The sequence below is a fragment of the Bacillus rossius genome, chromosome 1 (assembly GCF_032445375.1).
Source record: "Bacillus rossius redtenbacheri isolate Brsri chromosome 1, Brsri_v3, whole genome shotgun sequence".
In the NCBI taxonomy this organism is placed as follows: Eukaryota; Metazoa; Arthropoda; class Insecta; order Phasmatodea; family Bacillidae; genus Bacillus; species Bacillus rossius.
In genome coordinates, this window is record NC_086330.1 from 239,540,326 (window position 1) to 239,566,596 (window position 26,271).

Consider the following 26,271-nt stretch of genomic DNA (forward strand, 5'->3'; position numbering starts at 1 on the left):
CAGCAAATTTTTAGGATGAATAATATAATTTTTTCCAAGGTTTTTAAAGAGAAGGAAAGCTATAGACATAAATGTTAAAGATAAGTACCGCATTTACTCGTGTATAGCGCGCCCTCGTATATAGCGCGCACCACGATTTTTGCAACAAATTCCAAAGAAAAAAAATTAAATTTTTTGGTACCTGTTAAGTAATTACTTATGAAACAAATGATTATTTAAATTGATGTGTGGTGATGTGTCAGGAAAATACTTAAATACTCTTCCAACTGAAAGCGAAACTTTTGTGGCCTACTGTACCATCTGAAACGACACGAGCAAGCTAAACTCGGCTGTGTAGACAGAAGATAATGAAGCACTGTATCGTCACAACTGGTACTTGGGGGAAGGGAGGGAGGGAGGGAGGGAGGGAGGGAGGGAGGGAGGGAGGGAGGGAGGGAGGGAGGCAGGCAGGCAGGAACGGGACTATGACCATAAAGTAACCTTGACAGTTGACAGGACTAAACACCACCACTCCCGCCACGCTACGCTACGTTGCTAAGCTGGCGCGGAGGACTAGATGACTCACAGGTAGGTGCTGGAACGAGGGAGCGAAGGAAGTCGGCGGGGGGGGGGACTGGTGACAAAAACATTCTCTCTCTCTCTTTTTACTAGCTGCTTTCTGTAGAGGGGGAAGGTCTAAAAATAAACAAGAGACCATGATGTTCGAGCAGCGCACGTGTGTGTGTGTGTGTGAAAGAGAGGCTTGTGTGTATGTGTGGGGGCTGGCCAGAAACGTCACACATCACATGGCAGTTAACGACTTCCACTTCCACTCCCCCCCCCCATCAACATTTTTTTTTCTCTCCCGTGTATAGCACGCATCCTTGATTTTTTCCTTTACTTGAGGGGAAAAAAGGGCGCGCTATACACGAGTATATACGGTTAAAGTGAATGTTTTTCTGTTGTTTGAAAAAATAACTATGATAAAATATTTATAAATTCTTTGAGTAGACGGTACTAAATTTATTTTATTTTAAGAAATGCTTTACATTGTGATAATTTCACTGCACTTGGGTAATGTTTTGTTTGTTTAATGTTGTGTCATGGGAAGGTGTTAACTAAAATTTATTATGAGTTATGTTTTCGGATAAATAATAAAATTTTTAAAAGGTTTAATGTTTTAAATCAAAGTGCCACACATGTGTAATGATAAATGTTTGTTTTGGATTGGATGACAGGGTGTCAACATCCTCTATTAAAGGTATGAAAATTAACACTATACGTTCATGAAAAACAGTCGTCGAGTTTTTAAGCTGTAGAAGCAGTTGTGTGTTCATGGTGGCCAGAGTTTAGGTGAATTTTTTGTATTGCCCTAAATAAGCAGCAAATGTTTTTTTTGTGTAGTGTGGTTTGTGAGGCAGCTGGGGGGCCAGGAGGTTAATTTTAAATATGTTTCCGGCATGGAGTCAGATGATTTTTTTTTTTTTGCAAGGGTGAGTCCCTTCTCCTTGATTGCTCCCATCCCTCATCAATGTTAAGATTATGTGCTGCTGCTGAAAGGGGAGATATAGTTTGAAACCTAAGGAAGGTCATTTGTTCACGTAATTTGTTTTTTGAAGAAGAGAAGCGTATAACTGTATCATAATGAAGTGTTTGTCATGCCATGACTGTAGAATTGTCAACTTGTTGTTTGTTGAAAATTATTTTAGAGATTGTTTTTAAATTCATTTGACCATGTGGAGTACACCCAAGACAGTTTAAAGAAAATTTGTGAGTTTCGAGACTTTTTCCTAAGTGGCAGGGAAGATAAATTTTGGTTGTCATGTCACTCAATTTTTAAGAATTGTTATTTTAGTGCATTGAAATGTTTATGATGTATGTAAGGACTGTAGAGGTTAGGTTTGAACCGATTTTCTCAATCTTTTTGTGCATTTGTAACTTCTTAGTGAAAAGCTTTGGCTTTTAACTGAGAATTTGGAGGGGTAATGTAACAACCCAGATTACAACCTTCCTCATGCAATCCAGCAATAATCTTTTATTATAAATTTTTTTTGTCAAATTTCAGGTTAGATATAAAGTTTTTTCCTTTTAAAAGTAATTGTAAACGTAATTCTCCGGGTTTTATGTTTTTATTTTTTAAAATTCATAAGTTTATTGTTTGAAGTATTTTTTTTGCTGGCTTCTTTGTGTGGGAAGGCGTGCTGACGTAATTCTCCTTAGTTTTTCCATGACCGAGGCTTTGTTTCACACGCTAGGCGTGTGAGTCACGGTCACGGGAATGTGAGAAAGAGACAAAATCGCTGTGTCGTGGGAACAGAAGTAAGCATTTCGTGGAGCCTCCGTTGCCATGCGCCGTGATTGGCTGAAAATTACGTCAGCGAGCCCAGGACACTGCGCACACAAAGGGAAAGAAGGCTGTAAAATTTAGTCATTGTCTGAACACCAGGCCAGGCGGTCATTGTTCGGTCACCCGGCCGAACAGGCCGTGGTCGGGCGATGGCTCCGTGGTTTATTTATTTCTGGATGTACATTACATTTTTTTTGTGTGCTCTGTTGTACGGAATATAGTGTTTTTTTCCATGAAAAAAAAAAACAGGTAACCCATCAAATTTGTGTATAAATTTCTTTTTTCTTCGTGACCTAACCTGTATGTTCCACTCATAACCTAAATTGAGCTAGCCGGAGGTGGTGAGTGGTGACAACACTGTAATTAAATACTTCTTAAAAGATGAATCTTATTTTATAATCAACTACTTTATCATTACAATGTCATATTGAGATAGTCTTACTTAAATTAAGATAAATAGCAGAAAATTACTGTATAACTTTAAAAAAAAAAAAAAAAAAAACTTCTACACTAAAAGCGAGCAAATTAGCAAGCAAATAAGAAAAAGTCAAATGTATAAAAAATTGATTTTTTTTTTCAACTTTTTCACTGGCCTAGGTAACTAAACTCCATGCCACATATCCGGCAGCCTGAGTGTCATAAGACAGTGCAGAAGTATCCACACGGCTTGTTGTATCCTCTCTCCACCCTAACAACAATGAGTGGTCCTGAGTTGAGCGACAGTGACACATCACTTCCTCATGGTGGTCAGGCTGGCAGTACGCATAGGTACTTACTGGTAATGAGCTCTGGAAACCTAGGATGTGCACACAGGAACTGTTGTATTTGGGAATCCTTGTCAGGTGCTGATGGCAAGCCATCCAAACTGATCCATTCCAAAGCAAACTTCTTCAAGTAGTCGTACTCCGCCCCTCGCCGTTCCTCGCACACTTTCATTCCATTCAGCATCTGTAATGAAGGTACAGCATCTGTAATGAAGGTACAGCTCTTCGCATCCTGGGTCTGCGAGTATTCACAAATTTAAAATCCAAATAAAACAATTTTTTATTTTTATTCAACATTTCATTTCAAATAATTATTAAATTATTTGTTACCAATAAATAAAGCAAATGGTACTCAACATAAAAAAAAACTAAAAGAAAAGAGTGTAGGCTACCATGTATGAAGCCAAGAAGATTTAATAAAATTTTTGATTTGATTTCTGTATATACCTCACACATGCTTTCTATATATAACCAATAATTTGTGATTATGACTTACACATTTCTATTTTTTGTTTTAATGTATTTTTCAACAATTTGAAAAACCGATTTTCACTGTAATTGATTATAAAAATGTTTGATATTTGTGAAACATTTTATATCCAGTTTAAAATTTGATTCATATTTCCAAAACGAAATTGACATAAATTCACTTGTCACTGACAGTGGCTGTATTGTCCACCCAGCTGTGGGCCCGGTCATGAAGGGGCAGGCCAGGGGGCAGGGAAACTGTCCTAGACAATGAGTGAAAGCATGAGGTCTCAACACCAGGGTCATCACAGAAATTGAGGTGGAAGATATGAGGATGAAGCACTAGCGGAACGAATGGCTGAGGGAAACGTGAGCACTCGCCTGGGAAAACTCACTGTCTCACGGCAATGTCCGCCACAGTTTCCACATGCCAAAATACCTCTGGGTTTGACTTCACCAGGAATACACCCCCAATCGCCTTGATGAGAGACTAGTGGTATGACCACTCAATCACAATGGCCCATTTCTACAGAACATAATTTTATTTAAGTTGCAATCAGGAGCAGAGGCTCAGATCTGCTACTGAGGTCCACAAAATTTACTCTGCTGTTTGGCCGTAGAAACGTTCATTCATAAACTATAGCCGATTTGCCATCAGCAGTACCTAGATCAGCTTGACCACATTAATTTTTTACTTATCAATATAATATTCTAATAGATTATTTTTATATTGTAACAACAAAACCACAATATTTTTCTGGCACCTAAAGCATGCATACCATACAATCTCAGAAAGATATGCTCTGCAATAGACCTTGGTTCTCATGTCTCATATGCTGTGTTTTAGCTGAGCAGTGAGTTATACAGTGTAAAATTAAATAATGAGGAAACATCTACGCAACATGCGCACTGTTCACCACATTAGAGTACACTGAATATACCTTCAAGTAAAAACTATTAAATAGTAAAATGCTTATTTAAAATTTAATGAATTGTGCCTTGACACATCTGACAAGGCTACAACACACCCCCCCCCCCCCCAAACTATCTTCACACACCCCTCCCCTTCCCGAGGAATATATCAGTTATCCTTAATCACATGCACCTTTGCTAAGGTCTCTAGGTTACTCTGTAAACTAATGAGAGACAATAATTAAAATAATAAGTGAGATTGTCTCTGACCCATGACTTAAGCTGTAGAGATATATAATGCAATGTACGAGGGTTATTTTTTTTTCAACATCCGATCGGCTGTAATAAAAAAACGGGAATGAATTGGGAAATTATTTTAATGTACAAAAAAACGTACATCTTTACTCTATTTTTCCACATAATCACCGTGCAGATTGAGGCATTTCTCGTACCGATGCACCAGCTTTCCAATACCCTCTGCATAAAATGATGCCTCCTGCCTATTCAGCCACGTTTTAACAGTGCTCTGCAGTTCATCATTGGTGTTGAAGCGTCGTCCTCCAAGCCACTTTTCAACGTGGGGAAAAGGTGATAGTCACTCCGTGCCAAATGCGGACTGTAAGGAGGGTGACCAAACACTTACCATCGAAATCTTGCAAGGAGTTGTGTTACGGCGGCACTATGCGGTCGGGCGTTGTCATGAAGCAAGACAACACCAGATGTCAGCATTCCTCTCCGCGTGTTGCGTATCGACTGTCTTAGCCGTTGTAATGAAGCGCAGTATGCAGCAGCATTGATTGTTGTCCCTGGCTCCATGAAATCAACCAGTAGCACACCTTGGTGATCCCAGAACACTGTTTCTTGGTGCTGAATGTCCGTTTGAACTTTTTCGGCTTGTTTGGAGAATAGGTGTGCATCCACTGTTGTGATTGAAGTTTTGTTTCTTCATTATTGAAATGAATCCATGTTTCATCACCTGTCACAATTTGAGTCAAAAAGTGTTCACCATCGTCTGCGTAACGCAGCAAAAACGACAAGGCTGATGCCATTCGCCGCTCCTTGTTGATGTCAGTCAACATCTTGGGTACCCATCGGGCACAGATTTTCCTGTATCCGAGATTGTCTGTAACAATGGCGTATAGGGCTGACCTTGAAATGAGCGGAAATTGTTCAGACAGTTCTGAAATCGTGAATCGACGTCTCTCACGAACAACTGCATCAACTCTCTGAACTGTTTCATCTGTTGCTACCGACTTCCTTCCTTGGCCACCTTCATCATGAACATCAATACGGCCTTCGCGGAATTTCCGACACCACTCTCGCACAACGCCATCGCTCATAAAGTTTTCACCGTACACAACACTCATTCGGCGATGGATTTCTGCTGCAGTGTGCCCTTCTGCCTGTAAGAAACGGCTGACTCCACGCAGCTCGCATTTCGCCGTCCAGTTTATCGTTGCAGCCATGTTGACATTCCCATAACCAAGCTTCAACTGAGGTGTGAGTTGGACGCTCCACATGGTTGGTGGAAGGGGGTAAACACTACGAGACGTGTCGATTCGTGTACGAGCGATTAGGGTATCGATTAATGGGCATGCCATGGAGAAATGAAACTGTAATCACACTGCAGGGCACTGTTAAAACGTGGTTGAATAGGCAGGAGGCATCATTTTATGTAGAGGGTATTGGAAAGCTGGTGCATCGGTACGACAAATGCCTCAATCTGCACGGTGATTATGTGGAAAAATAGAGTAAAGATGTACGTTTCTTTTGACATTAAAATAATTTCCCAATTCATTCCCGTTTTTTTATTACAGCAGATCGGAGGTTGAAAAAAATAATAACCCTCGTACTTTCCAAAGTTCTTCACTACAATCATCTTTTGTTGAGAGTTTGTCTTACATAAAATAATGGCATTGTAGGCTTAAAATAAAAGCTAAATCTAAATAGCATACCTGCAAACAATCAAAATTACATCAAAATTTCACTACAAAATTATTTTTACATTTCTGAATAAAGAATTAGGGAACACAAGAATATGCACGGGATGAAACCTGCAAAACCATAAACTCAACTGCTGATTTTGGCATCTCCAAAACATGAGAACAGTTATCTATAAACAGCACCCCTGATCACCTTACCTTTCCACAAACAACATCTCTGTTCACCTTACCTTCAAGTTGGCTATCCTGGCGATGATAAACTGGCGCGTTGTTTCAAGGCTTTCCAGGTCAAGCACTGGGTTATTGCGGATACGCAGATCTTCAATGGACTTTAGCTTATTTAGCTCACTAATGCTCTCCCACTGTTGGAAACACATTCCATCAATGTGCAAAATCAACACTAACTTCACAACTAACTAGAAAATGTTGAATTTCACGTGTATTTTTCAATGTTCGTTGTCAAACAAATGACAATCTTACTCCATCATGAACACAATCCTGAAAGAATTCACAACTTAACTCATATGAAAACTCCAGCTGCAATCATACAAGTCATTAAACAATAGTTAAGACACTTAACATTCCATGAATTCCAACTAACAGGAGAAGTATAAATTTAAATAATAGACTCCAAAAAAAATTAGAAAGCTCCAGATAGGTAAGGTGAAGTGTTTTAAAAACCGTAATTAGTAAATAAAGTTGCGTAAACAATTAGGAGTTGAGAGAAAAACAATTAGTGCTATTTTTGGTATTATTTTTTATCAAATTTTCTGACTAGGAATCAAAAGCCAATAAAATATAGTTTTTAAAAGATTTGTTGCATTTATCAACCAATGTCTAAAAGAATTTAGAGAAAAAATATTACTAAATTAAATTTCCTAATGGTCTTAACACTATTGGTGGGACATGCATACATGACACTTGTTTACTGGGGTGACGTCTCATCGACGAGGTGATGACAGATCAGGGACCCTGGGACTGGAGCCAGCGCATGCTTGCAGTGGCTTTGTGGACACAAACCCAGGACCTGTGAAGTGAGGCCACGTTCCAACACAGCCAGCTCACTCCGTACGACAGCACTCTGCTGCTCTCAGAGAAATGCATTGGGAGTCTGCGAGCATTCACTAAGTATTCCATATGCAAAAATAATTTTATATTAGATTCAACACTTCAAAAAATTAAACTATAAAAAAAAATTATAAAGCTAGAATGATGATACTGAGAGATTTAGATTTGCATTCAGCAACATCATACATACATTGTTTTTATATGAAATAAATAATCTGAGATTATGATTTACAATTTATAATAATATAATCTATTTTATGAACATAATCAGTTGGACCCACAAAACAATTTACAAACATAAAATTTCAATTGGCTTATGAAATTGCATTTCTAGTTTTTATATTCTTTCATTTTACACCTTTCTATTATAGTTCCATATTATATTTCTTTCTTTTTCATTTTAATGTATTGGATCAATTCTTGAAATCCTGTGAAATGTAAAAAAAAGTTTACACTGTAAGTAAAAATTTGATTAGAAAAATAGTAGATATTAGTAGTTAATTTTATATTCTATTTGGAAAAGCAACCAATTTTCGCAGAAGCCTAGTCATGTGTGTAGGTTGGTGGCCGCTGGACCGCCGGAGCAGAACAGGACAACTTGTGAGTCATGTGCTAGAGCTCTGGCCTGATGAAGTGCAACCACTCTGTTAGAACATAAGTCATGTGCATTGGAACAGGGTGAAAGCATAGACCCATATATGTGGAAAAAAGGTTTTATGAAATGTTCCTAGCAGACATGAAACTAGACTTGTGTTAATGACAAGTAGGTAGTTTGTATTTTGAGTAGGCTCTACCAACTGCACCAATTTTCTTGCTGGTAACTATTTATACTTGACACAGCTCCGAGCGAAAACACTCAGTTTATTAGTCCAGTGAACTAGTGAGCCTCGGAAAGTAAAGTACCCTATAGCTTCCACCATGATTTAGTCGGTTTCAGTCTTTCCTGGCTATTGCGAACGCTCTTGTTGCCAATTACAGTTTCATCTCTTCAACACAAATTACATTTTGTCTCAAGACATGTCTACCCAATCTTGTTTTGTCACTTTCATTTTATCTTTCATGCACAAAATTATGAGAAAAAAAGTTCAACCTAAAATATAACCAGCACTATCATCACAAAGGATTTTATGTGGAGCATGGTTTCTTTTGAAGCTCTGCATATAGTTTGTGTGCCCTTAAGGGTAGCGACACTACAACCTCTTCAAATAGTTATTGTTAGGCTAACAAAAAATGTGTTCAATCATTTTTCATGCTATTTCTTCCATTTCTGAAGGGGTTTCAAATGCTAGAGCAGCTTGACCGGTGCTGATCTACAGAATGAACAGAACCAAACAAGGCTGAATTACAGAATGCCCACTGGTCAGTGACACGTCTCTCAAAGAAGCAGCCGTAGTGACGCCTTCACTGTTAACGGCATCTTCAGGACAACTGGTACATGCGATAAGGTCCGAATGCTTGACCAAGGAAGAGCTCAGGATAACGTTTTTAAAGATACTCACGCACAACGATAACATTTTGTTTTAACTTACCTTGTCAATGTTGTTGTCACAAATGTTGAGCAGAGACAGAGAAGGAAAGAGATCAGTTTTCTTCTCTCCTGGAAACTGTATCATGCTGATTCCAACCGCACTCACATTTAACTGTTGTAGACTAAAAAAAAAAAACTTAGTCAGCCTACCTTTAGCTGATTGTCTAACATCACACTTTTTGTCAATTTACTTTCCACAAGTTGACCGGCTTGTTACTGCAATCTAAAACACACTTCAAAGGCAATGAACCATCTCAAGTTGGTACCTATGTATTTTATTTATTACTCCAAATACACCAGTGGCTGTAAGAATTCAGAATACTATAAGCATTTCTTCTAAGTGAATTATAGAAGTTTTTTTTTTACCACAAGTGTATATGTAATTTATTATTTTAATCATTCTAAATCGTAAACTCTCCCAGTTTTGCATTGAGTTAGGTTTTTTTTAAGTATTTCATATGATTTTTTTCTTCATTATTACTTCTTGATGATTATTTTATCATTTCTGGCCACAGCATGTTAAAAATTCTTTGTACTTTCAACATGAATTCCTACCGAAGCAGTAAAGTTCTGATTTTTAAATAACTGCCTATCAGACATACTCAACTGTGAATTTTTAAATTTTTTTATTATCCTTTACACAGGTACAAGTTTAAAATTGTAAAAACACTAAATTACCAATCAATTTTTGAAAATGCAGTTTTTTTTAACAATGTTATGATTATCATATTTTGATACAAAAAATATATGTATTTTTAAATGTTAAACTTAAATAGAAACCAATATTATGCTTAACATCTTGGTTTTTGTCATATTGTTCTTAACTTACTAGAGCTGAGGTAAGAAAGTTAGTCAATGCTCATAATTATTGTAAAAATTGTCATGTGCTAAGATAATAATTTTCTACATTATAAAACCAGCTAGTACAAAAATTAAATTACAGTGTTTTTGAACTGTCAAATTCAAACATTACCAGGACACTAAAAATGTTATCAAACTGTAAAGCCACCAGTGTTAGACTACTTGATATAACACCACAGCATAATTTTAAGATTTGTAAATTTAGAAGCATATGTGCTTCAGGCACAAAAATTATTACTTGACTCAAACACAACTTGCCAATAAATGAAGGACTTATCTAACATAAAAATTTAAAATCATCTCAAATAAAATGCTTTTCCACAACTGCTTGAAATGAAGGCATGATTAACTTCTACGTTACACTGCAATAATACCAAGTACAAAATATTTGAATTTATAATTGTTCCACCCCTCGAAGAGTGGGAAATTTGAGATTAATTTCATTAAAGGAGTGGTCCACTAAAGTACGCAAAAACACGATCAACTTTAACGGCACGAACTGTGTATCATAAAGAGATACACAAACTCATACTGCTTACAGCAAACAAAAAATGAGGAATAAAACCTCATCCTACTAATATAGAAATGTGAAAGTTTACATGCTTGTTCCTCAATCACATCTTTAATACTGAACGGATAAGGATAAAATTTGAACACAGCTAATTTATATCCTGCATTAACATACAGGCTACATATAATTATGAAATTCTACCTTAAGTAGTGAAAAAGAAATAAGTAAATTCAGTTTTGTAATATAAAAATCTTAGATGGTAAGACAGAAAATTATGAACATACAAACAGCAGATGCTATAGAACCAGGCAGTGGGCACACAATACACAGTGTGCAGAGCAATCTTAAAAGTTATACAAAGAGGGGACCAAAAAAAAAAAAAACAGACCGAGAGCATGCTGTCATTCGTAGACGTAGCAGAGAGTTCTTCCGCTAGATGGGTTAGTAGATACTTTCACTAAACTGTTACCCAGATGGCATCAGTTTGTAGGTTAATGTTTAATCATAGAATTGTTCTTCTCTTACTGTTTTCATGGTCCACCTGCAAAGTCTTTATGGCAGATTTAAAAGAACAAAGTACAGTAGAACCCCGATTATCCGTGTTAATGAAGGGGACGAGTGAGTCGGATAGTCGAAAATCGCGGTTAGCCGAGTCATGCTTGCCTCAAAGGTCATTAGCCCACAGACAGCCATCTGTGGACATTCGGAGATTAAATATATACACATGCTTTGCGTGCGTGAGCGTTGTTGACATAGAAGCGGACTGCTTAGTGCTGGGCAGCAGTGGTTTTTAAGTCTTTCGTGTGCTGCGGAGACGTGGGCACGCGAGTCGTTGTTGCACCGAGGTGTGTGACTAGCCGCCAGCCAGTCCGAGGGCCCAAGACAGCTGATAGCTGCCAAGGTCACGCATTCTTTTCATCGCCCGTAAGCGACGCTGCCACACTTAGCTCATTGCTCTGTTGTCAGTAACACCATCGGGCTGGTTATTGTTTTACAGAACGACTGCCTTCAAAATTCTTTTCGAGATAAGATTTTTCATACCAGTGCATTGAGACTTGATTTGATGGTTTTTAAACTGTGTCTCTGTCTCGTATAATTCACGGTGTTTTTATCCCCCTTTATTTATATGAATTTTAAATGTTAGATTTTTTATTTTTAGCTTGCTGAACGTGGAATTAGTGCAAAAACGGCCTATTATGACTTAGTGTTGCAGATGGGTCGGAAATCTTATAACGACCCTAATCTCGGAAACCGTGAGGGGTCGTTATATATATTCTCCGTTCACTCTTAGCTGAGTTTTGAAATAAACAAACACCGTCGTATCACTGCGCCGCGTCAGCAAGTGATAGGCTGAATTTATCTTGCGTGCCAAGCACTAGTTGCAACACACACTTCCGTACAGTCGGTTCTCATAAAATAACGGAGAAGTAATATAACAGGAAAATGGTTCTTCTGTCAAGCCTAGTATTTTTAAAAAAATTACGTCTGCTGTGATAAAATTACGCCACTTAATGCTACACCCTCCGACCTTTTCTGTTGAAACCATTCAAACAAACAAGTGTCCAAGCTGCTAAATGTGGATTCGTTCATCGTCTTGCGTTTATTTAATCCACTTGAAGTGTCAGCCTGTGAAGCAAACTGAAGGATTTTTTCGCGATTTTTTTATGATGTCGCGCACTGTCGTGTTACCGACATTAAACTCAGTCGCAAGTTTGCAATCATTTCTCCACTCTGAAATCTTTCTATAATTTTTGTTTTGCTGTCGATGGACAGTACCACTCGCTTTCTTTTCTGTTCATTTGATGACATTATGAAATGTTGCGCTCAACACTTCCGCACAACACAACGGTATAATCCGTCGGAATGCAGATCACTGTTACAATACATAAAATTATCACCACCTTCACGCTTCAACAACGTACACTAATGAAATGGACTGTCTCCATGCGCCGGGTAATCTCTGTGGCACGGCGCCGTGCTGCGCGCGGGAGTGTACAGTCCGGTCATGCAGACATGGTATCGCGCACCAGTGTATAATCTATTCACGTAACATGGAACACAAAAATAATATGTACATACGTAAGTTTGTACTAGTATTTTTTTTAAAACTTTCTGTGTATATAAACATAACTGAGTCAAAGTACTTTGACCAACATACATTTTTGCAAAGTATTTTAACATTTACATACATTTTGAATCATTGGTTATATGTAACTAAAAAATTGGACTTGATGGACATAAATCGCGGTTAATCCGCGAATCGGATGATCGAGTCGCGGATAATCGGGGTTCTACTGTATGTGTTTGAAATTTTTTTTTCCTGCTTGAAAAATCGCCAACGGAAGCTTACCAAATGCTTCAACATGTTTTCAAGGAGGATGCTATGAGATGCACACATGTTTTCAAGTGGTTTAGGCACTTTAAACATGATGATATGAACGTTGAAGATCATGCTCGTTCTGGTCACCCTTCAACATCTCAAAATGATGAGAATGTTGATAAAATATGCCAAAAAAATCAATGAGAATCATTGTTTCATGATCAAAAAAATTTCAGAAAATACAGGCATAAGTTGGAGCTACTGTGAGCGGATTTTGATTGAGGATTTTCAAATGAGACGTGTTGCCGCTAAATTTGTTCCTCACCTTCTCAAACCGGATCAAAAAAACATTTGACTGAATTTGAGCCTGTATTTGAAAAAAGAAATTGAAAGTGATCCCAACTTTTTGACCAAAGTCATTACAGATGATGAGAGTTGGTGTTACAGGTATGACCCGAAACCAAGCAAGCATCAAGCCAGTGGAAAACTCCCAACTCCTCCAAGACATAAATAAGCAAGACAAGTAAGGTTGAATGTTAAGACAATGATCATTGTCTTTTTTGATGTTCGTGAAATTGTGCACCGGGAATTTGTTCCCCTGGCCAGACTGTTAACCAGCACTTTTATTTGGAAGTTTTAAGATGTTTGCGAGAGGATGTGTGGAGGAAACGTCCGGGACTTTGGCGATCGGGTGACTGGTTCCTTCATCACGACAATGCTCTTACACACACAGCTCTACGAGTGAACCGCTATTTGGCCTCTCAGGGGTGGTCTGTTGTTCCCCACCCTCCGTATCCACCAGACCTAGCCCCGTGCGACTTTTTTCTGTTCCCGAGAATGAAGAAAAATCTAAAAGGGTGTTTTGATGATGTGGAGACGGAAAAAACAGCTTCGCAAAGGGCACTGGAGGATATCAATGTTGAAGAGTTCCAGATGTGCTTCAAACAGCGGGAAAAGATATTTGACAAATGCATCACATCTAATGGAGAGTAATTTGAAGGTGACAAAGACAAAAAAATCCAGTAATAAATAATTTTTTATGACAAAAATACATTTTTTTGGGTCCTCCCTCATACTATGCCATACAACCAAGAACAATCCAAATTCCAGACCCATGGGAAAATTGTTTTAAGTCCAATTTTCACCTTTAGGGGTTGACTTTCCAATTTTCTTAGGATGATATTGAAATACGGACAAAACTTTTTTTAAGGAATAATGAGTATGATTCAATACCGGACACTCTGCCTGTTTAGCATAAAGAAACATGAAAACAATGGACACTAGCGTTTCTTTGCAAGAGTTATATAGAACTTTGTTTAGAAAAGTGGACGGAAATTATGAACTTACTTACGACTATGATAAATATTGTCATAAGTGTTTTAAAGAAATCTAACAAAAAGAAGCTTCATTTAATTTAACCAAACTACTTATAACCTCTTCAACATAATGCTTATTGGAAGCAGTGATTCATTAAATATAAACCAATCTTTATTTTTCAAATAATTGTATTAATTATTTAATTTTTATATTATCAGCGAGCATTTCAAATTCTTTGATAGTTTTGCAGAGAAAGTTTTATAGAGTAAAATAGGTTTACAAGCATATAATTATGTCAAGTTTTTGGGAATCAACATAACGATTTCACATTATTATGCACTTAGTAATATCAGATATTATGCAGGTTTTGCAGTGCATCTGATCCATTATCAGGAGATCCCAATTGTTTCAATGTTGATTTAACACCATGGTACTCATTGCGAGAAAACACACACTAAAAAACAAGACAAATTATCACACATTATTCATCATTATGCAATTATTGATATACATATTAACTAGACACATTGGAACCGTAAAATCAGTTCTTCAAATACTTTTACATAAATTGCTTTAATATTTACTTAAGTTCATAACCATAAGTAATCATCTTCAATCTTAAGTATGAAACAACTCTCACCAGGATCGCCAAACGCAACGGTTTCAATCATTTTAGGAGAATGTCCAGTATTGAGATCTATAGTGTTTGGTAATTTCTTTTCCACTTTTCTTAATTTAGTTCTATAAACTCTAGCAAGGTACTAGTAGTGTCCACTGTTTTCATGTTTATAATAAGTGTCCAGAATTGGGTTCTATAGTAATTGCAAACAATAAGTGTAATTTCTCCCTACTCCGGTGTTAAAAAACCTCAAAACCTGCCTTAGTTCTCTGAAGCCACACCGAGTTTCAGCCCACTTCATTTCCATTTGCACGCGTATTCAGCATTCTCCTCAGCTAGCCCACACCAGTTATCATCTGCTACGCACAGCCGTAGGGCCCAGTTGTACGGCCATATCGTCACGCGTTAGTCTACAGTATGCCGCACCTTTTTGCACATAGCTCACTCAGGTTCCTGCTGGCGTCCACATGGTTAGGACTGCCTCTGCTCCTTTGCTCCGTGCTGCATAGCTTTCCCTACTAACCCCCCCTTCCCCTGTGGTGTTTCTTGTTCCTGTGACCATCATTGCCCCCCCCCCCCCCTCCCTCAAGGGTCAACCCATAGGTCTTTATGCTAGGCGCAACACACCTCCTATGTGTAATATGTCGGCCAAATTTTTAACAACTTGCTCCAGATATGACTACCTCCAAGCTCTTGAGGCCATCTGCCAGCACCTGTCATTACTAAACTTAGGTTCTGTGTATCTCCTGATTTCGTCACCATGAGCGCCACTTCCTGGTGGTCCCCCAACCCCTTCTAGGCACCGTTCACTTTAAGTAAGTAACCCCAGCAAGTAAAGACCGGTATACTTCCACCAGGCTTTCCGGTCAAACTTAAATTACACATGGTCCCACCTGCCTTAAGCACTAGTCTCCAGACAGCCATAGCTGAACATAATCGGGTATTTTCCGTGTGATATATTGTAGTGAAAGTTTGTAACTGACATGTAGTCATTTTATGTGGAGATAACCTCCACCACTTTCTTCAAGAACTATGTATTTTAGTGAAGTGTTTTAATTTTCCTGGAATCTCTTCACTCAATTTTGGATTACCATCTTATAAAACATGCCCTGCACTGTTTAACTTCCACATCATTGGTAAGTGGAAGTCAACAACTTTTCAACCAAATTCACCTCTTAATGAGTTCCCTTGTGGTTTGTTCTTTGAAGTTATAAATCATTTAAACTCTGCTATTTTCTGTGTTTCAGTGGGTGTATGTACCTGAATATGCAAGTTTACAAGTCTCTGATGAATAACCTTTTGGGTCTCCACCGCACGGTGTTAGTGGACCGGTCAGCCGAGCCTGGGATATTCTTCACTCCTTGTGGCCATTGCTGGGCTCTGGTCCAGGAGCAAATCAACATATACATTTCTCAGCCCACGAAAATCCTCCTATGTTACTGGCCTGCTGTCCATCACAAGTCTGCAGCCAAGACACTACTCATATATATGTATTAATTAAGAATAATTAATAAGCAAGGCTACCAAAAAAATATTAAAAGACCATGATGTAAGTAAAATGCAAATCATACAGTTTATTGGCCGGCCGTTTATTTTTCTTTTAAGCCTTTTGATTGAAGTATTATAAAATTTTATACTGGTCGACTATTTTTATACTAGTATGAATGTAATGTTGCATTCAAAAATGTCTGTTCTGATGTGCCACATTTTTAAGTAAAAGAAGTCTTCAAGACTTTGTGGGTATTATTCACGACGAACTCTTGTACTATAAAATAAAACGATTCACTACAGGCTGCCACACCTAGAACAACGAAGTTAATGGTTTCAATATGAATACAAATTAAAGGCATTCATGCCTTCGGCCTCTGTGGTCTCCATCCTCCAGGATAAAAACCCAGTACACAAAATCCCTGAAAGAAAGTAATAAACTGATGCGAGAAGTTACCGAAGACATTGTGTGCAGCACACTACACACTATAGCAAACTACACACCAGAGCAACTTTACACACTATAGCCCACTACTCTATATAAAACACTACACACTATAATACACTACTCTCTATAAAACATTAAATACTACAGAACATAACACACTATAGGACACTACACACTACTAGTTGCTACAGAACACTACATACCATAGCAACCTTCACACTACAGGACACTACATCACACACTTTCGTAAACTGTTGTACACTTTTGAGAGGTTTTAATTCTTTTAAATATTTGTTAATACTTTTGTGTACTTTTGCATGTCTCCATACTTTCCCATACATTTCCATAATTTATCATGGTTTATCATACTTTTTTATAATTTCTGAAAGTTTTCCAAACTTTTCCATACATATCCATATTTAGCACACTTCTGTGCACTTTTGCGAACCATTGCACAATTTTGTACACTTCTACATACTCTACATACTTTCGCCTATACTCATAGATTTGTGCATATTTTTGAATACTTAAGCATAATTTCACAAACTTTCTATTATGCACTTTTTTGAAAACTTTTTTTCTAATACTTAATGGTACAGACTTATGTATCCTTCTCATAAGTTCTCATACTTGTCCATACTGGAAAATTATTTCACATACTTTCGCAAGATTTAGCTTATACGTATTTGCATATTTTTTTCTTACCTTTAGTATGTTTTGCAACCATCTCATACTTTATTTTAATTCCATAAACCATAAACACAAAAATAATTTTTGAAATTTATTATTTATCTTTGTGATCTATTGATATGAAAGAGCATTGTGATTCAAGATGAAAAATGCTGCCAAACATAGTGCATACATGGTTGGTATGTGTTAGTGAACTTGGAAACTGCTAGAGCAAATTATAAACACATCCCTGTAAGCCGTGCGTGCTTGTGTTCCATGTGCCCTTGTGAACCGCACTCTGGTTGGGGCTGGCATGGCACTGCTGTTCCGTGACTCACGAATTAATAACTGGCCTGCATAGTTTCAAGGCAGCAGTCGCAACGCAGTAGTATTTTTCTTTCATAATCTTAGACAGTAATGTCTAATAATAAATGCAAACTAGTGGTATTTAAGGTTCAACCAAAATTAAAAATTATTGGCCAGCTAGACGTAAACTACAGCTCTGTTTTAGAGATAATACTGAATATTTTTTTTTTTTTTTTAAATACGTGCAACACTTTAGTATCTATTATAAACAACCTTATACAGTGTTTGTTTCGATAGTAAGGATAAAAAAAAATTTAATTTTTTTCAATATATTTTCACCATGTTTTTCAGTCATCCGTGGACCCCTTGCCATTTATTAACTCAGATAATCGGGAGTATACTGTACTTTAACACACTTAAATATAAACAGCATACTATTGCATAATTTTAGCATAATTTAGCATACTTTTGTTTATTTTTGTTCTTTTTGCACATTTTTTGCACATTTTATGAACTTACCCTAACTTACGCACACTTTCAAATATTTTCCATATTTTTGCAATTATCAATTAAGCTTTTACCTTTAAATTCTTATCTGTGAAGTTAGATTCTGTTTAGTTTTTACAAAGATTGATTTAATTGATGCCATGAAGAATTTTCATTCATTTGATGTGCATTCTTTTTTGAAAAGTCCATTAATATTCTTTAATCTCAAACAAAGAAGGTCACATAAATGAGTAATATAAGAATTTAGGTATGGAATGGTAGGCAAACACTAAAAGTTGCAAATAAAGAAAATTATAAATCATAAAAACAGCATTCCATTATTTCATTCTTAGATTCCACTGAAGGAATGGACATCAGTGAAAAAAGATATATTTTCAAAGTTACTTATGCTTCAAATATTAGTGTACTTTACGATAGTTAATATCCGTCAGCCTGTGAAGTGTCACTTATAACAACCGTAGTGGCCATGCACCCACTGCTTTTTTGTAAAACTTCTTTAATATTTTCAAGCTTGATCACACTAGAATCATTGTTCTTGAAACAGAAGTATAAGTTTCTCCAAGGCAAACCAATTCTAATATTCTAAATTTTTTTGCAAATGAAGAAATTTCACACTACCTTGTAATCAAGAGTATTCAAGAGAAATTAAACTCGCAATACAGACATTAACCAACTATCTTTAGCATCAAATAACAACCTTTATTGTCTGTAAATTTAAACTAAATCTTAGATTAAATTTATTAGACTTAAAAAAAAATTTATATTTTAAATGCAGTTTCACATAATTGTTATGTGAATAGTATTTAATCTGATTTTTCAGAGCAAATCTCCTATTAATATAAATGTGCAGGTTTGAAATTTTGGACACATGTAACTAAATCACATTATTAATACTTAACTGATTTGGATAAAATTTAGATCACAGCTAGCTAACAAAATCTATTAACATATCAGTTGTATATAATTAGGTAATTTCACCCCAAAGAGAGATAAAAAAGTGTAGGTTGGTCCAAAAAATAAAATTTCACAACAGTGAATCCACTAACGTAAAATTTACGCAACTCATAATAAATTACATAAGTACATAAGGAAAAACATGTTTTTTTGTCTTTTTTTAAATTTCTTCTGCAAAGGAAGTGAAAAATTCTTTAGCCTATGTTTAGTTTTACAATTAAAAAAACCATAAGGTATGATGAACTGCATTAAAAATTTGCATAAAAGTACTATCAACTGCTCCTTACCACAGACTGGAATCTCACACCCAAGAGAGACAGTGGCATTTGGTTTTATAATAAAAATATATACATGAATTGAATCAAACTAATGTCAAAATATCTGGCATGAATTTTAACACACTAAAACTACAAAATTATCCATACTATTTTCTGAAACAAGTGCTTAAGAAGATGAAAATTGGGCAGGTTTTTTTTATTGAAGACAGATTCATACCACTGAATCTATTGGGAGTAGAGAAAATAAACAAAGAATTGAATAGATGAGGGTAGATTCCGTCTCATAATAATAAAAAATCTCTCAAGTAATTTGATATTTAATTAAGATATTGGAATTAACATATTCTATTATGTATTATATGAATGTGTCGATGTTTGGATATTTGTTATTTAATTATGTTTTGATAATTGCACTAATTTGGTAAATTTTTGGAATGGTCAGATGTAGCTCACACAATGCATTAAAGCACAGGGTTCTATAATATTGTAAAAAAAAACACACACACACACACACAGTTCCTTAGTGAACAGCTACTAAATACAATTTATGAATATAACTTGGAATAGCAAACGTGTGGGATGCGATTACTAATTAATTTTAACATGTAGCCTAATGGCTATTTTTGACTGCCACTACATAATGATTCTACATTGGGTGTCAGTTATTATCATAGTGATGTAGCTATACTCAGAGCTGATGCACCACAACTATTATAGTAATCCAGCCCATCAACGAAAGGTACAACAGTTAGTTTACCATAAAACTGTAAACCAGCCTAACTTATCTCTTTTCCTGTGACATTTGAATTTTCTTGAATGTCGGTGAGATGGTTTACCTAAAGATAGAGACCCCAAAAAATAAAAAGAAGCATGATATTTGCGAAATATAATGACATTTAGTTGATTTTATCATTATTATTGAAACATTTTTGTGGAAACACTAAGTTTTATGCTAAATACTGTTAATTTTTGTGTGTAGATTGACAATATTTCTGAAATCACATGTGGTACGTTCAAAGATTTGTGAAACCAAACACTAACTTCAATACCCAAGTATTCTGATATCTCAAATGTAAAATTTATTTCTACAACAGCACCAATCGATAGTACTCATGGATGGCACAAATGTGATATGTGAGCTATGTGTAGCAACCATCTGTTTGTCTTTGGTTATTTTATGAAAAAGCGAGATAGTGTTTTTTGAATGTGAAATTATTATTTATTTTATCTCATACCTGATTTTACACCACTTTTTTTTTTTTTTGCAAAAGACATGATTTTTAAAAATGTGGCAATTTCTCAAGGAAATTCTTGCTTCCTGGAAAGGATCCTAAACAATGTGAAAATGAAAACTGAATTATACTTTGTTCACAAGTGTACAACCTATACAACTGAAAATAGATTTTTTCAGTTCCTTGTATTAGGTTAATGATTCTATGAAGGCACATTTCATATTTCAAGAACTTCACATGTAAATAGCGTTTCAATTTTTGCCTGTGCAGTAAGGAACAAGTAAGGCACCGCAATGCGCGAGTCCCTAACGTGCTTGCAAACAGCTTGTGTCATTCACAGGGACCTTAAAATCAAAATTTGTCACATAGCGACAGGTATAAAGTGATGTAACAAAGATACTTGCTGCAACTGAAGACAATTTTTTATTTAATATGGTCTGAGTTACTAAATAGTAATAAATATTTGGGTTTGGATGAAAAAAAAAAAAAAAGCAAGAGAATAAAAATCTTTTTGGCGAGAATAAAATAACGTTAATGATGAATTTGTGGTGTCCATAAAAATTAAAATGTTGCCACCCAATATAAACTATTTTGAGATTTTTCTTGCTGCACTAAAAATGTTACAAAGAAATACATTTATTTCATACAGTTTTTGAAGTGAAAATCCAGAAGTTAATTTACTATAATCATAAGATGCAGTAGTAATAAATCAGTAAAATAAATGTAGATAGCCTATAGCATGTTTGACTGCACAGCACTGCAGTAGGTGGAGCCACACTTACACACTCGTGTTACCTGGATATAGTTCCCAGTTTGTTGATTTCCTCCCAGTTCTCAATCAGGTTCCCAGACAAGTCCAGAGCTCTCAAGTTGGAGAACACACCTGGAGGAGGAGCTTCCAGTTTCGAGATTGAGTTTCTTGGCACCTGAAACAACAATTAAACAACCGTTAATACAAGAACTAACCACATGTAAAACCCACTTTTGTTTCAGCTGGTCTTTCATATTTAAAAGAAGCCTAGCTATATTTTATAAAAATAACTTGTAAACCACTTGAAATACAATAATTTCAAAAGACATTAATGAAACATGTAAATATATGCATAGCTAATTTCATATAGTTTGAAAAAATATATGATGAAACTATGAAACTCTGTTTTTCAAATGATTGTCTTAAAAAAAAGAATTAGGTGGGAAAACATCATTGAGAAAAAAATATTTTTTCTCCTTAGTATTTTAATATAAGTATACATGAATAAATTAACAAATGGTAACATTTTCTTTTAACCTATAAAACCTTCTAAACCTATAAAACAACAAAAGATTTTAATTTATACTTAGAAAATAGTGCTTATTAGTATATTATAAATAAAAATGTCCAAAACAACTACAAATTAAGGTTATATTTAAAAAAGTTTCCAAAAGAGAATTTACACATTGAACACTTATTCTAGGTAATTTTGCATTTAATACCATTTTAGATGACAACATATAACTAGTTAAAAAACACTATGAAACCGAAAAAGTATCACATAAAACTTAAAATAAATTGACCCAACCTTGAGACAAAAATAGTATAGCATTCCCATACCTATTGTCGTCCTAGTACACACTCACCATGAAAGAGTTGTGCCGCCAATTAGCATTTTTTTTGGCACAATTATAAATTTAAATTTTGAACCATAATTTTACCAGTAATTTAACTAAAACTTAAACTTTTTCTGCTTGCTCTCTGCACCCTCCCACTTAATCTTTGTCAGGCTAGTCTCCCCAACCCGTTCCCAGCGCTAGATCTGATTTTTGCTGAACCTTTTAGAGCCAGCATGTGGGCTTGTCTTATCCCCGCTTTGATGCACGCCCATCGTCTGTAATTCTCCCTGTAGCCACGACAAGAACTGCTATGCCTGCAAGCTATCAGAGCAGCCCGGTTCTAAGAGCTCTCCTGATGCGAGCACATCTATAGCATGATCACGAGTCAGTTTCCCCAACATCCCGTCATGTCTCTGGCTCTGTAGAGCTAGTTTCCCACCGTCGTTGCAGTTTCCAAGTCTCCCTCCCTTCCCCAGAAGCCCTAAGTACACTGATCGGCCACTAACCCCAGCCTAAGTCTAGGTTAGCCATAGGTCTCCAAAAGTACCGCCTCTGACCTCTAGTGGCGGTTTTATGAGTTATTTCCCCTGGGTGTTTGAACGCTCGCTAAACGTCTGGCCCCTGGCAACTCACGCCACAAGCAGTGCCCTGTAATTCTTCTGCAAGCCACCAGAGCACCCCACTAGTCTCCACCATAAGCCCCATGTTTTGAAGTAGCCTCATGCGAGATATGCACAAGTTGATTGGCTTTCTGTTTCGGCCACCACTCAAGAGATTGCGCTCCGCTCTGGCAGCTAACAACGTCGAGATATCGAGGCAGGTGTTTCTTTGCCCCCCACTCGGAAATCTTCGGAATCTTCGGAACCTTTCGGTCCGGAAGCAGAAGTACCCCCCCCCCTTTCTTTCGAAAGCAAGCGCCTGTTTTAATTAAGTCGCTCCCGCCACACAGAGACTTCACGCCTTGTTATCACACTGACCACTTCACATTCTCGGCCAGCCCACAGCAAGACTTCACTTCTGCCGTCATACGAGAATGTAGTCATCTCGTAAAAGGATGTTTTCCCTAAGTTTTTTTAGACCTTAATTAGTCAGTCTGTATTCCATGTAGAAAAGTCATATTTTGCTAAATTCTAATTTCTATCAATGATGAGTGCGTCCGCATCAACCGTGCTTGTTCGAGACGGTCTTTGCTCACCTCTCGGCAGGCACATGTTCTGAGTGCTTCGAGTTACACCCTGTTTTGGTGAGTTTCGACAACCTTTCTCTTCCCCGACCATCACCATTTATGTGGGCATTTTTGCCTGTTTAATGACTGTCTGTGAACAAGCCAAATCCAACATTATTAGACCTGTCTGTGAACCAGGTCTAATAATGTTGGATTTGGCTTGTTCACAGACAGGATTCAAAAGCCGGAGCAAGCATGGCGACCGCATGCTTTTTCCGTCCTCGGACCCAGGACTGCTATGGCGCCCTGGTAGTCCAACTACAGCGTGAAACATAATCTTCGGCCACCTAGTTCCAAACATAATATTTCCAAATTCTCTGTTAGACCTCCTGCATGCCAAAATGTGACAATTAGAGAACTTTAATTGCACGACGTGCCAATCATTAGAATCCTGGGATTGTTTATTCTTATTGTTAACATATTGTGGAAGTCATCTCGTAATATTTTTACAAAGGGTCGACCCTACGAAACAATACTAACCCAATTTGTGTATTAGCCACCATTTTAATGGCTAACGAATAATGTATTATTAGTCAAATTATATATGTCAATCAATTAACTTCTTTATCATGTTAATTTTTATAATGTTTTGTTGACTCAGTTTCCAGTAACTATAAAAGTAAAATAAATAGGTGCACAGATATAGACGTAATTGCATTTTTTATTTATGTATTTGAAACTAAAAGATCCACGAGTCTGCCAAAGTTTTTCCAAGGAGACATTTACGTTACACAAGCGTCGACAGAAGATTGTAACAGAGTGCAGGATATCAAATATATGTAGTTTACTAGGCATGATACAGAATAACCATGCTGCATGCAATCTGCAAGCCATCATTAACAATACTCAACTATGTGCATGCACCCCAGGGGGCAGGCATTAGGGGTTTGGAATCTCGCGCTACTGCGCACTGCGTCATGTGGAATGCAGGGCGCTCGGATTCGGATAAAAAAGGACTAACTCACCCGCCTGCTTGACACGGTAAATTTCGCCGGTCAGCACAGACAATAATTTTGTGACTTGATGTACCCTCAATTTTCCATCCCCTACTCAGTCACACCTGTGTTTTCGTACCATGTGTGTCTCAGCCTGAGGACGGCAGCAGATAGCAGTTCCCAAAACGTCGCTTGTTACTGTTTTGGAAAACTACTGTGTTTGTTTCGTCTTCTTGTTTTGGTGTGTTTTTGTCTTGTCTCCACTGTTGTGCAAAATTTTTTCTGGGGTTCAATATTATTGTGCTCGTTCTCTTTGTCCATTTTTCTTTGTTTTTCTTAGTTTATTGACCATATTCCTGTTATGGAATATAATGTGGTGTATATATCCTGTTGACAACAGAAATGTTTTGCTTTTTTTTTGTTAGTCACTTTTGCCTATCTGCCAAGGCTATTCTGGCTATCATAACAACAATACCATCTCCAATGCTTTTCTTATGACAACGCCACTGTTTTGGTAGCCACGGTTTTTGGCTTCAGCTAATAACACGGCAATGATTCTACATGCCTACTCCTCTACTTCATACCTCCATGCTTAAATTCTAATTAACGTAAAAAATAGTCAAAAATAGTGTGATGTGTTTTATAATGCAAATAATAATCTAATGATCACATTAATAGTTAAATTGTTTAAGAGATTTCTTAAGGGAATACAATTAAAATGATTTAGTCACGTACAAAATTTCTTCTTGTTTGTGCAAGTTGTTTATTGAAAATTATATATTTAAACGAATTTGATCCAAGATTTCACAAAAAAAACGTTAACTAGTTCATTAATGTTAAACAGAGACAAAATAATAATGGCACAATTTTTTATATACAAATCACTACAAAAACTAAGATAGGCGACCAAAACCAACAAAAACTTATCTTAGTATACCATCTTGATTATGTGGTAGTTTTCTTCATTTTGTTTCTTAGTTTCCATTTTTCGTCTTCTGAGTTTTTTGCTTTCATGTTCAGCTGTCTAACCCTAATGTAAGTTCTAGTTCTGACGAAACAGTGGATCACTTCTCGTGGCACTATCCCATCAATTGCATTCACAATATCATTAGTGAGTGTTTCAAAAACATTAATACCCTTGCAAACATACTCGCCATGCATGGCAATAAATCTATCTACCGAAATTTTGATGGCATTCATAAGTTCGGAACTCGGAATAATAAGGCCACCGTATGAAAGTTAACTAATCCAGTTACTGTTATCTGATTCTAATGAAAGTGTACCAAGCTCAGGATACTTAGTTTTGAAACAAAATGCCACATTACCCGCGATGTATTTTAACCCTTAGCTTGAAGTTATATCCTTGCTTGGTAGTTCTACTTCAGTCATGTCTGTAACCAGCGAATCAGTTGTATTGACTCTGACTGTGTTCTGTAACTTGCAGGTTAAATTAATTTCCTTATGTAACAGTAATTGTGTCGGTTCCACTATGTCGAAGTTCGTAATTCCAGCAGATGAATGTATTAAGCATGTCTCGTCAATTTTGTCTTCCGTGTTCGTTTTGGTAGAAAATAATGCTGCAGAGTGTTTACCCAGAATACAGTTTCGCACTCTATATTTGAAGTCCACTGGATTCAGATGATTATTCTGGTGTCCCATGCCTCTTATATAAGAAAAAAAACATTCTAGGATGTCCTGATTCAGCTTAATTGTAGTCAAATATCGAACATGTAAAAATTCATTTAAATAGTGAAATAAATCTTGCATTAATATATTAAAAATTTTTATACTTTCTTGTAAAGGCAATTTATTCTTAACTCCTTTTGCCCTGATAATTTCCATGAGCTTTGTCATTTAATTTAAAACTTTGTCCTGCTGGTTTTTATGTGAGCCATAAGCATTAACAGGCTGTGATGAATTCATCACATCGAACCAGTCATTGAAAATTTTACAAAAATTCGCTGTGGCGGTGAGAGCTGAACTACTGTTTTAACTTTTTGCC

General features: G+C 36.5%; 1 protein-coding gene across 2 annotated transcripts in view; it reads right to left on the reverse strand.

Annotated features, from left to right (window-relative positions):
- Positions 1-26,271, reverse strand: part of LOC134527399 (tubulin-specific chaperone E) — a 137,452-nt gene that overhangs the window by 20,774 nt on the left and 90,407 nt on the right. For both annotated transcript variants that reach the window (XM_063360063.1, XM_063360064.1), the window contains exons 6-9: positions 21,315-21,445; positions 9,011-9,131; positions 6,644-6,775; positions 3,103-3,274 (exon numbers count right to left, since the gene is read on the reverse strand). In XM_063360063.1, coding sequence (XP_063216133.1) covers positions 3,103-3,274; positions 6,644-6,775; positions 9,011-9,131; positions 21,315-21,445 — 556 coding nt within the window. The remainder of the gene's footprint in view (positions 1-3,102; positions 3,275-6,643; positions 6,776-9,010; positions 9,132-21,314; positions 21,446-26,271) is intronic.